We start from the raw sequence: 16,101 nt of genomic DNA, 5'->3' as shown, positions 1-16,101 counted from the left end.
TTTGAGCTAATATGATGTCTGTTGCCATTCCAGAGCACGGTGGGGCACAACTTCCCGGGCCAAGAGGTTGTGCCAGGTGGGTTAATGGGGGAAATGGGTCATAGCCGGGGTCAGTGAAGCCAACCCTTGACCACAATGCAGGCCAGTCCTAGCATTCTCTGTTTTGGCTTCCCAACTTGGCAATGCTGATGGCCTCTATCATTGCCCTAACAATAGAATTAATACCTGGAAAAGAAGTGAGGAATTTGAAAAAAAAGAGGCAAACAATTTAGGAACATACACACACACACACACACACACACACACACATGCACGCGTGTGCTACTGGCCTAGGAATTGAGAGAGCTCTTACATTCTGAAATAGGAAAGTAAAATAAAACAGATAAATAATAAGTACCATAGATAGTAAGTGATGTGACAGTAACAGTTGCTGTCCAATCCATCATGGTTTAAGCATCTCAAGGATCAGAATAGGAACAGTACTTTTCTAGTTGTTACTAAAAAAAAAAAGTCAGAGTCAAAGTCACAGGATGCCAGCAGGAGGCATCTGATTACATCCAGTATTAGTTTGTCAGGCTTTTATCATAATATTTAGAAGACCCTGGAATGAGCACTTCAAGAAACGGTCACCTCTTCTTTACTGTGTTCTTTGCATTTAGGGTAAGCAGATGTAAATGAAGTAGAATTTTTACTGTTTCCCTTCCCTTGACCCTGACGATCCCACCCACTGTTTCATTTACCTCTAATTCTGTCTCCACAGTAATTTTCCAACAACTACATCACTGCCGCCATACTTGTCAAAAGGTAAGCATGTGGTTTAGAACTTCTTTTGTAGTTGCTACCACACCTACCCTACTTTTGGGCTCACAGTAGACTTTTTTTAAACTATGGTATAGTCTTGCAAACTTGTTGAGAAGGAAGATCAATTTTTCTTTTAAAAAGTGACTTCAACAAAAAATTCCCTGGCAGGCTGAGGTAACATTAAATTAAAACCAGGTAGGAGATTTAACTATCCACGAACCCACAGAGGTTTAGGTTTGATGAATTTTTAGCTCCAAATATCTGACCTGGTATTAATGTAATGTTTAGCCTATCAGTGGGCATTTTGTTATAGCCTTTTAAAAAAAGATCTGGCTATATCTGTCAAAAGTTTTTAAAAAGCACTATGATATGAGGGAATATAAGTGGTATAACAGCACATCCAGTGCTACATACCTGTAATATGCATGTATTATCTAATTTTACATATGATATGTACTATTCTGCAGCTGAAGGCTATAATAACATGGTGTACTGGATAAAGGATGGGCCTTGGAATCAGGACAACCTCGCTCTGACATAAACTGGCTGTATGACTCAGGGCAAGTTGCTAGATCCTTAGTGTCCAAGGCAAATCATTGATCTTTAATATTGAAGGGAAATTCAAAACCAAGAACTGTCTATACTGATGAAATCACAGGTGGGTGGGTAGGGTGGAGATGGAAACAGAGTAAAAACTTAATATACTTGGGCAACAGGTGTTTCTTTTTTCATTTGTAGCCTCTAAGGTATCTAGCACGGTTCTAGGCAAACACGAGAACCTCTGTTTGCACCTATTATACAGCATCTATATTCTATCTCATGGTTATGTGTGCAATCATTTGAAAGTCATGATGCTGCTATGGAAAGAGCACTGAACTCAATAGCATTCAGGAGAGCTGGGTTCTTATGTAGGCTTGCACACTTACTGGCTGTATGAACTTGGGTAAGCCATTTAACCTGAGCCTATTTTGTCATCTCCACACGGAGGGTAACATATGCCTTACCTATGTCAGAGGAAAATGAAGAAAATGCCCTGATAATATGAGTTATTATTGTTGTAACTGCATTTTGTGAGTTGTATGCACTTTAAAATAAATATTTTTATAAATCGAATTGTTAAGAACGTTACTAATTCCAAGAATATTATAATATGGTTGGGAACAAATACTTATCTATGTGAAATAAGTAGAAAACAATACAAGATAACAATGTATTCCATAAAAACAAGACCTAGCATAGGACCTTGCTCCCATTTACTGTTTTCTGAATGTAATTGAATTGCATGACTAGCTTGTGTGTTACTGCCTGTAAGTATTTTAGCAGCTGAAAAAAAGGAGAAATATAGGGCTGGTGTCAGAAGATCTGGGTTCTAGTCTTACTACTTGAATGACCCTGGGCATTTTTTTATTAACTGATTTAATTTTTTTTGGTAATACTAAAAGTCACCCAAATGGGAGTTTCATATTTACAACAAATTACAAGCTTCCTTCATGAATAGCCACGAATTTTCGCTATACATAGGAATACAACACTGAGCAGATCCAGACAGCTTCAGAAGATTTTACCTGGCCTCTCTGGCCTCTCTGGCCATGCTGCATCGTAGGCTGCAGGAACAGGGAGCTTAATGTCTCTGTGCCTCAGTTTCTGCTACTAAAAAATGATGGAGTGGAGTGGAGTAGATGATCTCTAAAGATCTGTACAATTCTAAAATTCTGTGTGAATGTAGTACTTAAACCTCTTTAAGGAGGGGTAGGATTTAGATTGGTAGACAGGAGGGAGATGTCCTATGTAGTAAATACTAATGGGGAAATCACAAAAATGAAGTTACTCTGAAATGTATCTGCCATATTGAGGTAATCCACATCATTAATTATCCTCTCCCATTATATCTGCATTAAGAAGAAACTAATATCACTATCGAATTGATCTCTCACATTCCATAGAGACAATTCTTACAAATATCTCTGTGCTTGAATATTTGTTCCAAATTTCCTCCTTTTTCATAAATAAATGAAACAGCATTGATTAAGTACTCATTATATGCAAAGCATGGTGCTGATTACTGGGGTTATAGATGGGAAAGCATTGCCTACTGTACTGGAGGGGAAAAAAAGGATAGGGAAGGGAGGGAAAGGAGGAGGAGGAGAAGGAAAAGGAAGGGAGGAAAGGAGGAGAGAGAAGAGTTTTTGAAATCACAGAAAAGAACAGGACAGAAGGAAAGCCAGAAAGCAGGTACAGGACAACTTTGAAAGAAACATTTTGAATTTATTATATACTTATAGAGAAAAGGAGCTGAATACAATAGAGATTCATGACTTGAAGACAGAGAGTGCTGTTTCATGTTCAGCCATCTCTTTCTGTTAGACTGTGTATATGGAAGTGCTCATTTTAGTTGGTGTTTGTCAAGATAGGATTTTTAAAAATAACATCCAGGAAAGTTTAGAAAAATTGACATTTCTATGACACTTTGTAATTCATAAAGGATTTTCATAAATACGAGATATTTTAAAAGTCTCAGTGCCATTTTAAGCTATTAAAGTTTAAAGTGGCATTAAGACTTCTGCAATGCCCAGTGTCATCTCATTTGATCTGCACAACGACCTTGTAAAGGATGGCAAATGTTATTATTTTTGTTCTGCTGTCAAAGGTTTCATGTCATTATAGACCCGTTTGATAATGATGCTGACAACAACAAAATAACAGTAATGATGATTACAAGAACAGCGTTTACATAGAGCTTGGAGGTTTGGGAAATGCTTTACAAACACTATCTCATTTTATCCTCCCAACAACCCTGAGCGCTAGGTGCTATCATTATGCAGAAGTTAAGTGCCTTGTCAGAGGTTACTCAGCTAGTTGTGTCTGAGGTGGGATCTGAACCCAGGTCTTCCTGACTCCACATCTAATGTTCTAGCCACTAATCCACCTAACTGATACATTTAGAGAAGAATGAGATGGAAGCCTTGCTATGAAAAAAACAGAATAAAAACTAATGCTTTTGAAACGCACTGTCAAAGATAATTCCATGCTGCTTTGGCTAACAACTTTTATTTGGATACGATGATGAAAAATAGCTTTAGTAAGTATTATCACTGCATTATTACTACTGTAACATTTAAAAATCTATAGTTGTACTAGGTATTATATAAAAGACCAGTTCCCTCAATAATGCTACATAATCTTCATTTGCATGGAATCAAAATGATATATTACTGGTAGCTTTAAAACATACACATCTGGAAGATCATTGGAGATTAAATTTTCTTCATTCTGTGATAAGCAGAATTGCACTGTGTCATCCAAGCAGATATTATGGTTTCTGAACTATATAAAATATTTTTTATCACTGACTCCTGGAATATTCATCAGAACAGTTTAAATGGTATTTGAGAAAAACAAAATATTATTTAACAGAAGTATTAAAAATGTTATAGCAAATGGACTATCTTGCTAAGTTTTAATCTATAATTTTGAAGGGGCTCTCAACAGACCACCGTCTAGAGGTCCAGCTGACGGAAGACCCTTGCCAATTCCAATTAGGCAACCACCACCATCTCTTGGGGATGAAGAGGTAGGTAGAATGACCCTCAAGTCATTCTTCATATGACTACTTTTGAAAACATTTTAATTTTCTATAACAGAGTTATCAGACACCCACTGCAACACTTTCAAGTGTCCTCAGAACCAGAGTAAAATGAAATAGGAAAATACTTAACAATATGAATTAATATAATGTTAGTGTATGGTCTTCTAAATCAATGTGAGCCGTAGCCTCTGTTTTTATTTGAGTTTGGTACCACTGTTCTACAGCCTTGAAATTACTTCATGGGTGAATTTATAAAACAAAATAAAAATTAACAAAGGATTCTAGTTGCGGAAGGGAAAAAAATGAATTCTTCTCTATCTGGACTCCTTTGAGTTTCAGCCAAATTTTGGTAAATACAAAGCCCTTCTGACACAGGCAACTAACCCTGTTGCCTCTCACCAAAAAAGAAAAACGATTTGCTGTTTCTGTACATTTTCAGGCTTGTCATAGTGGAATTTTTCTTTATGCTAGTTCCATTTTCTCTGCTGGCACACTTGTGTGTACATAATTGTATATGTGTCAGTAATAGGATCTTATAAGTTCTATACTGGGCAGCTAGGTGGGGCAGTGGCTAGAGCACTGGGCTTGAAGCCAGGAAGACCTGATTTCAAATTTGGCCTCAGAAATGTACTAGCTGTGTGACCCTGGGCAAGTCACTTAACCCTATTTGCCTCAGTTTCCTCATTTGTGAGACAGAAAAGGTAATGGCACACAACTTTAGTATCTTTGCCAAGAAAACCCCAAAAGGGGTCACAAAGAGTCAGATACAACTGAAAACAACTCAACAACAACAACTACTAAGTTCTTTATAAAGTGAATACTAATTCATATTTGTATTTTTCATGGTCTTCATGGTGAAAGTTAGTATAAATGAAATGCATTCTGTTAAACATTCAAATTCTTGAAACTCTGATAAATTATTTTATTAACTAAGCTTCCCTAAGAGACTAAATTTCCTTGGATATAGGGACCATGATATACATACATACATACATACCTACATGTGTGTATGAATATATATATATATATATATATATATATATATATGCCTCTTAGTACTCTCTCAGTCCCTTAGGATAGTGGTTCATCCTATGTTTCTAAAAATGAAACAATTCCACATTTTGTAAAGAAAACATTTCAATTTATAGTGAATTTTTTGATGATTCATGTCTATAAAGCTGTGTGGGACCAAGTAGCATTTAAACACTCCTAATTTTTCACTCTGCTATATTAGCAATATCGGCACAGTTCATTCATCTGCAAATTTTTCTTTTACAATTTTCAGAACTCAATGAATAATGATTGGTATGTGTCGTATGTTACTCGAACAGAAGCAGAAACTGCTCTTAGGAAAATAAACAAGGTACAGTAATAACATTTACTAGGGATGGGGTTGGGAGAGGAGGAGTGAACACACCTTTAGCTGTGATAAAATTTGAAAAAGTATACACAAATAGAAAATTAAGCATAATTCTAATCTGTGTTTACCTAATACTCCCAGGTCACTTCAGTCAAAACTACTGGTTTGACTAATTTATTTTCCATTTAATAAACTGATTATTTATATTTGACTATCAATTGGGAGCATACAGATATAGACTAATAAATAGACTAATCCAACTGGCATCAATTCCCTTCTCCGGAATGATATTTACTTTAGATCTCTTCACAAAAAGTAGCTCTCATTTGACTTAAGGAATAATTAAAAAAAAAAAGTTGTTGTTTGTAACCCTGACCTTACTCAAATTCTTGACAACATGACCACTATGCAACAACATTTTTTATTGATAAATTATTAGGTGGGGGTGGGGTGGAGCCAAGATGGTGCTGTGAAAGGAAGGAACTATGGGACTCTCTCACAAATTCTCTCAGATACCTCTAAAAAAGTGAATCTGAGCAGATTTAAGAGAGTTACAAGCTACTAGTAGACTAAGAGGTACAGGAACCCCAAGGCACACGCAAGGCACCAGACCAAACCAATTACTAACAAAGCCCAACAGCAAGAGATAGAAAGAGAAATTCCATTTAAATTACTCTAGACACTATAAAATATTTGGAAGTCTACCTGCCAAGACAAACCCAGGGCCTATGTGAACATAATTACAAAACACTTTTCACACAAATAAAGTCAGATCTAAATAAGTGGAAAAACATCAATTGCTCGTGGTTAGGCCAAGCTAATATAACAAAAATGACAAATTTACTTAAATTAATTTACTTATTCAGTGCCATGCCAACTGAACTAACAAAAATTATTTTACAGAGCTGGATGAAATAATAACAAAATTAATATGGAAGAACAAGAGGTCCAGAATATCTAGGGAATTAATGAAAAGAAATGCTAGGGAAGGTGGCCTAGCCATACCAGATATAAAACCAGATATAAAGCAGTAGTCACCAAAACTACTTGGTACTGGCTAAGAAACAGAGTGGTGGATCAGTGGAATAGGTTAGGTACACAAGATGCAGTAGTTAATGACTATAGCAATCCGCTATTTGATAAACCTAAAGAATTCAGCTTCTGGACTAAGAATTCACTATTTCACAAAAACTGCTGGGAAAATTGGAAAGTGGTAGGGCAGAAACTGGGCATAGACCAATATCTTATACCATATACCAAAATAAAGTCAAAATGGATTCATGATTTAGGAATAAAGACTGATACTATAAGCAATTTGGGAGGGCAAGGAATACTTTACCTATCAGATTTATGGGAAAGGAAAGAATTCATGACACAACAAGAGATAGAGATCATTACAAAATGCAAAATGGATAATTTTGAGTATGTTGAATTGAAAAGTTTTTGTATAAACAAAGCCAATGCAACAAAGATTAGGAGGGAAGCAGAAAATTGGGAGAAAATCTTTACAACTAGTGTCTCTGATAAAGGCCTCATCTCTAAAATATACAGGGAACTGAGCCAAAATTATAGGAATACAAATCATTCCCCAATTGAGAAATGATCAAAGGATATGAACAGGCAGTTTTCAGAGGAAAAAATTAAAGATATCTATAGGCATATGAAAACATGCTCTAAATCACTACTGATTAGAAAAATGCAAATCAAAACAACTTTTAGATACCAAATCTCTCCTGTCAGATTGGCTAAAATGACAAAACAGGAAAATGATAAATGCTGGAGAGGATGTGGGAAAATTGGAACACTGTTACATTGCTGGTGGAGTTGTGACCTGATCCAGCCATTCTGGAGAGCAATTTGGAACTATGCCCAAAGGGCTATAAAAATGTGCATACCCTTTGACCCAGCATTACCATTTCTAGGGCTATACCTCAAAGAGATCACAGAAATGAGAAAGGGACCCATATGTACAAAAATATTTATAGCGGCTCTTTTTGTGGTAGCAAAGAATTAGAAATCAGGGGGTTGCCCATCAGTTGGGGAATGGCTGAACAAGTTGTAGTATATGAATGTAATGGAATACTATTGTGCTATAAGAAATGGGGAACATACAGACTTCATAATAACCTGGAAAAACCTACATGGTATAATGCTGAGGGAGCAGAGCAGAAGCAGGAGAACATTATACATAACCACAGATATATGGATTCTGTGATGACTAACCTTGATAGACTTGGCTCTTCTCAGCAATACAAGGTTTAAAGACAACTCCAAAGGACCCGTGATGGAGAGAGCTATCTACATCCAGAGAAAGAACTATGGAGTCTGAATGCAGATTGAGGCAAACTATTTGCTCTCCTTCTTTTTTCCTTTTTTTTCTCCTCTTTTGTTTTTGTTTTTTTAGTTTTGTTTCTTCTTTCTCATGATTCATTCCATTGGTCATAATTTTTCTTTACAACTTGACTACTGTGTAGATAAGTTTAATGCAAAGTTATATGTAGAAGATGTATTGGATTCCACGCCATCTCGGGGAGGGTGTGGGAGGGGGAGAAAATCTGGAATTCAAAATTATGCAGAACTGAGTGTTGTAAACTAAAAATAAAAAATCTTAATTTAAAAAAATTCAAAAAAAATAAAAAAAAACCTTCCAGTGAGGTCGAAAAAAACCTATTAGGTAGCAAGCTCCCTTAAGAGATTATAATTTCATTGGATTTAAGGACTATGATATACCTATGCATAAAAATATATATATATATCTACACAAATAGTTGTATCTTAGTATTCTGTCAGCCCCTAGGACAGTGCTTGGAAACTAGTTAGTACTTAATAAATGTTTGTGGAATGAATGACACATTTCTTAAATCTTCCCCATGAGAAAGCTATGCCTTTTCTTCACACCAGCAAGTCAAAGCAACTGAACTGAGTCCCTGTGAGATGCCATCCTCTTTAAATCCTACTAGGATATAGATGCTTATTTCTACCTGCCAAAAACCTAAACAAAGTCAAATATGCCATAAAAATGCTAGATTCAGATCAGATGATTCCTAGTAGTTGAAATAAGTGTCAGTTTCCTGCTTCCTCTTGGCTCTCTATCCACTCATCTCCCAGCTAAATCTAATATTTTTAAAAGTGGGTCCTTGTTGGTGAACTGATTTCAAGGGAGCTGGTTTTGCCATTCCCTCTGAAATTGTGTGCATATATATTTTTCATTGGGTAGATGAAGCCAATAATGAAACTCATAAAATGTAGAGATTTTGCCTACAGTTCAGGAGTCTGAATTTCCCTTGTGAATTCTTTATTGACAGCTTCTACTGAATCCTAGATGTTTGCTCCTTGACATCAGTGCCACAGAAATACTGACACCTATTCCTAACATCATAATAAAAATTTCTTTTGACACTTCCTTTTAGGATGGCACTTTCCTGGTGAGAGACAGCTCTAAGAAAACAGTTACCAACCCATACGTACTCATGGTGTTGTACAAAAATAAAGTGTATAACATTCAAATTCGTTACAATGAGGAAAATCAAGTTTACTTATTGGGAACTGGGCTTCGAGGAAAAGAGGTAAAGGACATTTTTTAAATGACTTCTTTTCTGACTAATTTTCTGGAAAAATTAAATAGATATGGAATCATGAAATGCAAAATCCTTAACACATTCTTTGAAATTCATTCTGCAAGTCAAATATTAGATTAGATAAAGCATTTATTAAGCACATGCTTACTATGTGCCAGATATTGGGCTACTAAACACAAATATTCTTTGTTTTTTTTAACCAATCTCTATAATTGATAGTTATGCTACTGCAAATTTCTAGGATTTTAGGCCTTCCTGAAAAACAAAGAAACCAAAGCCACATTAAAAGACTTTGGTAGAAGAGTTAGGAAAAGGGCACATACAGCATGACGACAAAATTGCTGATTAGGTAGTTATGAAGATGCTTGTTTTTCCTAACATTTGGGGGTTTATCTTAAGACTGTCAAACTGGTTTTTCCTATCCTTTCCTCTGGCCAAAATTCCCAGGCTTGTCACTTATCAGAGGACTGTGGAATTACAGCTGGAAGGAAGTTACAAGCCACAGAGTCCAAACCCCATTATTTCACTCATGAGGATACAGACTAGGTGACTTATCCAGTGTAACAGAGGTAGTACAAGTCTGAATCGGGATTTGAACTCAGGTCTTCCTAACTCTTTACTGAACCATTTGATTGGTTCTACCTAGAACTATCTGGTGCCTCTGTCAATCAGTTGTTTGCAAAAAAAGGAATTGATGGATTTGTAGATATTGGACTTATCCTGCATAGAAAGTACCTAACTGCTCTCTCCCTCCCCACCCCAGACATCACAATCTTTTCCAAAAGTTGAGAACAGTGAATAATTTCAGAATGTAAAATGGTATGCCGATAATATTATTAATTTTCCCCAGAAGCATTTTTGTAATTGTCATGTAGATGGACATCAAATAAAATTTTATCAAATATCTGAGTACATGAATGTGTAAATAACCTAAATGTTTTTCAAGGAATAGCATGGCATAATGGGGGAAAATAGACCTGAGTCAGAAGGCAAAGAACCAAGTCCTGGCTCAGTCATTCAGTAGCACTGTGACACTGGTCATGCCACTCAGACATCTATGCCTCAATTTTTTTAGCTGCAAAATGGAGACAATAATACTTTTGTACCTTTAACATAGGGTTTTTGTATGGATCAAATGAAAGAATATGTTGTAAAAATGCTTTATAATAGCAAAATACTATATAAATAAGTTATTGAAGCTGTATGTTAGGTCCAATCCTACATGATGGAAATAAATTCTAAAAAAACAACTAATCTTATAAAATTTTTTAAGACTATAAATTAAACTGATTATAGTAATAGTAGCACCTTATACTACGTATAAAGCATTATAAGTTTCAAAGCTCTTTGATATATGTATATATATATATATATAATGTCACTTAATATTATGTTTAGAGACATAATAAGACAGCTATTACTATCCCCAGTCTAAGATGAGAAAACTAAGACAGAGAAGGTAAATAATTTGCTTAAGGTCATATGTCCAGATAATAGACATATAGGCTGAGAAACCTGATCTCCCAATATCTAGTCAATCTATCTTTACCCAAAACAATATTTTGAGGGAGAAATGATAAATATCTGTATCATGAGCAACAATGGCCACAAGATTTAAGGAAACTAACAACTTATGCAGGGTTCAAAAGTAATTTCTTTTTTGTATACTACAAGTGTTTTGTTGGAGATTTATGGGAAAATAAGATTTACTTAAGATGCTCTGCTAAGATTTTAATGCTCAACTGAAGTCTATTAGTATTATTACCACAAATGTGACAGGTTCCCTATTACTTGTACTCACCAAGCCTAAGGAGTCATTTTACCTCAATTCATGCTATTAATTCTAATCCTGAACATGTTTCCCTGTTTTTAAACCCTCAGGATTTTTTGTCAGTGCCAGATATCATTGACTACTTCAGGAAAATGCCACTTCTGCTTATTGATGGAAAAAACCGTGACTCCAGAAACCAGTGCATGTTAACGTATGCTGCAGGGTATCCTTAGGAAACTATCAAGCAAATATCAGTCTCTTCTTCATCTGTCAGCACAGGAAGGTGATCTACTACCACCAAGCCCATGGACAGTGACCTCAAACTAAGCATAAAACCTGAGTTTTATTGGAAATGAGGTTCTATTCCTTTCGTTTAAAGATGTTTTTGAAAGGAAGTCTATTACAGATGAGATTTCCAATTATTTATTATTCTTCAATATCTCTAAAACTGCATGAATGATGATGTTCACACTTCAAGTGATCTCTAGTAATTCAATTTATACAGATTACATATAAGTTTTTTTGAACACCTACTTAATGTGTATTTTACACATAACTTCCAGCAAACATTAACACTTAATTCCATTGAGAGGTCAAAAGTTTATGTCACAAATTGATTTCTATTATAGATAAAACTTGTGTCAATATGTAGCAATCATTAATATTTGAAACTAAACTATTTGTATTAGTAATTTCAAATGTTTGTAAACATAGATCATTTGTTGTTAAAAGATAAAAAAGTGTCTTTTTTCCCTGTGTTCGGACTGAATTTGTTCTTTTAATTTATATTGTTGTTTTTGTATAACATCTATTGCTTGGTCCATAATTCTATTTTCTTGGGTTTATAGAAAATTTCAAGCTCAAAAACCCAAGGAAAAAATTCTAAAATTATTAACTATATTTTGCTTATCTAACTAAAATGGGTGGGCTGAATTCTAAGTTGTATGTTATTCTTTTTTGCAAGCATATCCTTCATGAAGAATCAGGTATTCCCTTCCATTGTGGTATCTGCTCTCATTAAAACAAGGGCTTTTCAACATTTAAGGTGTGTATAATGGGCTCAGCCTGACTCAGATTGGTCCTCTGGTAGTTTAGGTCTGGAACAAAATGAGACACTTGTAGGTCAGTCAACAGTTAATGAAGGGAGGTTTATTTAGCATCAAAGGGATAATCATAATGAATATAGCACTCAGCTCAGGTAAATCTGGCCCCCTCTCCCTCCATATGGAAACAGGAGTTAACTGGGTGAGATGTGGGTGACTCAGGCAGTAGCAGAACCTTGTTATGCCTGACCTGAGGCCAACAGGAAGCTGTACCTACAGCTAGGTGGTTTGAGACTCAGCCTCTTAGGCAAATCAAGTCTTGGGAACAGCTTTCTTAGGTTTTAGCAAAGGAACTAGCCTATATGGAGGGGAAGAGGAAGAGTGGAAGAGAAGGAAGGATATACCCTAGCTAGGCTTTAATACTGTGAACTATTATATAAAGAAAAAGAAATATTATCATTATGGAAATTGGACCTTTAAAAACATATTTATTTTTGATGATAGTTCTATGATTTGTGCTTCTGTTGTGACTGATATGAAGTTTTATCTGTTATTTCATTGCAAAGCAGCTGCAGGGGATTTAATGAAGACTCTTTTAAAGCAGTAAAAACATCCCTTATGTCTATACTTTTTTATAAAGTTTTTGGAGTATTTTAGAAATTTCTCTAAGAAAATCCTCCCAATTGTAATATACCATCTTCCTTCCTAGAAATTTAGCTTGCTTACATTATTAACATTATTATTTTCCCCTGGATCTGTAATTTTATTGCTAGAGAGAAATTACCACATAGAATCTCCCTCTACTAGTGCTGATGGGAAACTACGCTGCAATTTATAGTCTTAGAGTTGCCTAGAACCCTGAGGGGTTGAGCACTCTGTCCTGGACCAGCTCTCTAACCACTCTACTACGATGCCAACCTAAAGGCCTACTTTCTCATTACTAAAAATTCTTTTTGAGAATTATAGATATGTATATATGTGTGTATATATACTTACATACATATATTTGTATATATACATAAACATGTACACATGAATACATATATACATAAAGGGTTTTTAAATGAAGATGTGAGATGTGAGAAGAAAATAGGCAGACTTTCACAAACAATATTCTGAAGCAGACCACCTCTTTACTATCACACAATTGACCAAAAGGTATAGTGAATACAAGATCCTACTGTTTTGGGGACTATTAAAAATGCATTTAATTTGGTAAAGAAAATTGAAATCTTAAAGACTTTTCTTGGACAAGGTTTCTCCCATGAATATATTAAAAACATATTGCAGACCTTGAAGAAAAGAGATTATTTGTTTGATGACCAGAATTATTCATATCAAACAAGGTGCATGGAGACATGCTGACCAATGTCTAGAGTGGAGTAGTTTCAAGATGGATTCCTTAGAGGTAGTAAGATCACATATGTTAGTTGTATCAAGTCCTAGAACACTGTAGATCCTTCTAAATGATATATCTATATCTCAAAAGAGGTCATCCTAACTATTTATACTAGGAAAAGTGAGGTAATGAAGGCCTACTATCTAAAGTAAACTGTTCCATCAGTGTACACACACACACACACACACACACACACACATGTGTGTGTGTGTATAAATGTGTACATGTATATATGTGAGTATACATATGCACACATACATATGTATGTGTGTCTTAAGACTTTGAAGATACACAATGAACTAGGACCAAAACTGAATAGGAAGAGGAGAGGGCTAGATTGCATTTGGGAAGTTTCTAAGTGCTTTTAATGATGTCCAGTGTCTCCCCTAAAACAAAAGTGTGTCTGGTTGTTTTTTGTTTTTTACATCAATATTCTTCCAGTGATGGTTTATGGCTAAAAAACAGAGGATACCAAAGTCTTGAAGGAATTAAAGTTGCAGGTGACCAAAGGACAATGAAGTGCATGATAAGTATGATTAAGGTGCACTATGATATGAAGGAATTACAGTGTGCGATAAGTGATATAAAACACATCATCAGAAAGACATATAAACAGAAAAGGAGGTGGTGGGCTAGTCATGTAAAGAATAAAAGACTGATTGTTACATAATGTTTTAGTAGTTCTTAATCTGGGGTCTGTGAACTTAAAATATATTTTGATAAGTATATTTCAATATACTCTATTTCCTTTGCAATCATATGTATTTTATTTTAATACATTTAAAAACATTACTCTGAGGAGTCCAAGCTTGACCAGACTGACAAAGGGGTCCATGATACAACAAAGGTTATTAATCCTTTGGATAGATCTGGATCTCTCATAGAGGTTCCATGGGACAAAAGCAAAAGTCAAACAAGATGAGGAGATGTAAATGGATTGTATGATTGGAAGGAGTACCCATGGGATGACAGATCCATCTAAAAAAAGTTATCAGAGTATGGAAGAGTATTTATTAAAAGATGGTTCCAAAGAACAATGAGAATTACCACCAAACTTCAGTATGATGTCACAAAATCTATTCACCAAGTTGAAGATAAATTGTACTTTCAGCAAATAAAGTGCTAATCTGATTCCTTATCATGGAATAGAGGTGACATTCTTGAAGCTTTCCAGGATCATTATGAAGCAAACTGGAAGATCCTAGACCCGCAATCTACTAAAATTCCAATTATGTTCATTCTATTATATCTCAAGGCTTTATCCTAGTCCCTCTTCTCTATATACACTCCCAGGAATCTAATCAACTGCCATGGCTATACCCATGACCTCTGCGCAGATGATCACCAGATCTAAATATCATTTTGTCTCCTGACCTCCACTCTTATACTACCAACTGCCTACTGGATAGATGTTTTATAGCTACAGGCAATCTTCAACATTTGTATAACTTTTAAGATTTTGAGCATTCGCATGCCTTTATTAGTAACCACTTTCTCATTGGCAACCTTATCCACATTCTCAGCTGTGCAAAGTAGGGAAAGAAATGAGAGATGAGATGTGCAAGAGTTTATATCTGCATAAAATTGTTCATCGATCTACTCCAGGAAGTGCTAAAGTAAGCTCTCACATGTGGGATGAAGGAATTGAAAAAAATGAAAAAGTGGCTAAGTTTCTGGGCAGATGAGATGGTGGTCACCCCCACCCTCTTGCAGGCTTTCCGGAGCACACCCCACCTCCCCCACTACCTGTCCCACCAGGCTCTCAAGTGCTCTAGTCAGTGGACCTGGTGAAGTGAAGCAGCACTGCACATCTAACAGACTGAGCTGATACTTGCAGGAATTCCAAGGTCCAACTGGGCTCGGGACTTACTCCCAGGCATGTGCTTTCCATAGGGAACTTTTCAACCCCAAAGCCAGAAAGGACCTCCTTGGCCCCTCCCTATCCAGTCCAGCATTGCCTCTCCTCTCCCCTGCATTTTATTGGTTATTTCATGGTTACTGTGTTAGGAAAAGTACATGTTACCAGAATTAATGTTTTGTTTTAAAGAACTGTATATAGAAAAGTATAGCAAAAGATCAGTTTTTGGTGGTTGCAAGAACCTAACTCCCTATTTTCCATAGGTTCAAAAGAAAGAAAAAAATCAAATTACCAGTATAAAAAAATGACAAAGGCAAATTCATAATCAATGAAGAAGAAATAAAATTATTAGGAGCTATTTTGCCCAACAATTTGACAAGAAAAATGACAATCTAAAAGAAATGGATGAATATTTACGAAAATATAAATTGCCCAGATTAACAAAATAGGACATAGAATACTTAAATAACCCTATTTTAGAAAAAAGAAATTGAACAAGCCATAAATGAACTTCCAAAGTGGGGGGGGGAAGCCATGACTAGATGGATTTATAAGTGAATTCTTCCAAAAATTTAAAAAATAATTCCAATACTACATAAATTGTTTGAAAAAATAGGTAGATACCACCAAATTAATTTTTGTCTTTGTATCCCCAACATTTGGGGCAGCTAGGTGACACAGTGGATAGAGCGCTGAGCTTGGAAC

The 16,101-nt window shown here is 35.5% G+C and overlaps 1 protein-coding gene across 2 annotated transcripts in view; it reads left to right on the top strand.

Moving 5' to 3' along the window:
* Window positions 1-11,840, top strand: part of LCP2 (lymphocyte cytosolic protein 2) — an 80,538-nt gene extending 68,698 nt beyond the window's left edge. The window contains exons 16-21 of one of the 2 annotated variants that reach the window (XM_036752980.1): window positions 34-76; window positions 761-804; window positions 4,278-4,372; window positions 5,673-5,750; window positions 9,158-9,313; window positions 11,207-11,840. In XM_036752980.1, the coding sequence (XP_036608875.1) occupies window positions 34-76; window positions 761-804; window positions 4,278-4,372; window positions 5,673-5,750; window positions 9,158-9,313; window positions 11,207-11,329 (539 nt within the window). In that variant the 3' untranslated portion in view covers window positions 11,330-11,840. The remainder of the gene's footprint in view (window positions 1-33; window positions 77-760; window positions 805-4,277; window positions 4,373-5,672; window positions 5,751-9,157; window positions 9,314-11,206) is intronic. The other variant, XM_036752979.1, reaches the window with a different exon arrangement.
* The last annotated feature ends 4,261 nt before the right edge of the window (window positions 11,841-16,101 follow it).

The sequence above is a fragment of the Trichosurus vulpecula genome, chromosome 3 (genome assembly GCF_011100635.1).
Source record: "Trichosurus vulpecula isolate mTriVul1 chromosome 3, mTriVul1.pri, whole genome shotgun sequence".
Lineage (NCBI taxonomy): Eukaryota > Metazoa > Chordata > Mammalia > Diprotodontia > Phalangeridae > Trichosurus > Trichosurus vulpecula.
Note: the sequence above shows the minus strand (reverse complement) of the source record. Positions and strands in the feature narration are given on the sequence as shown.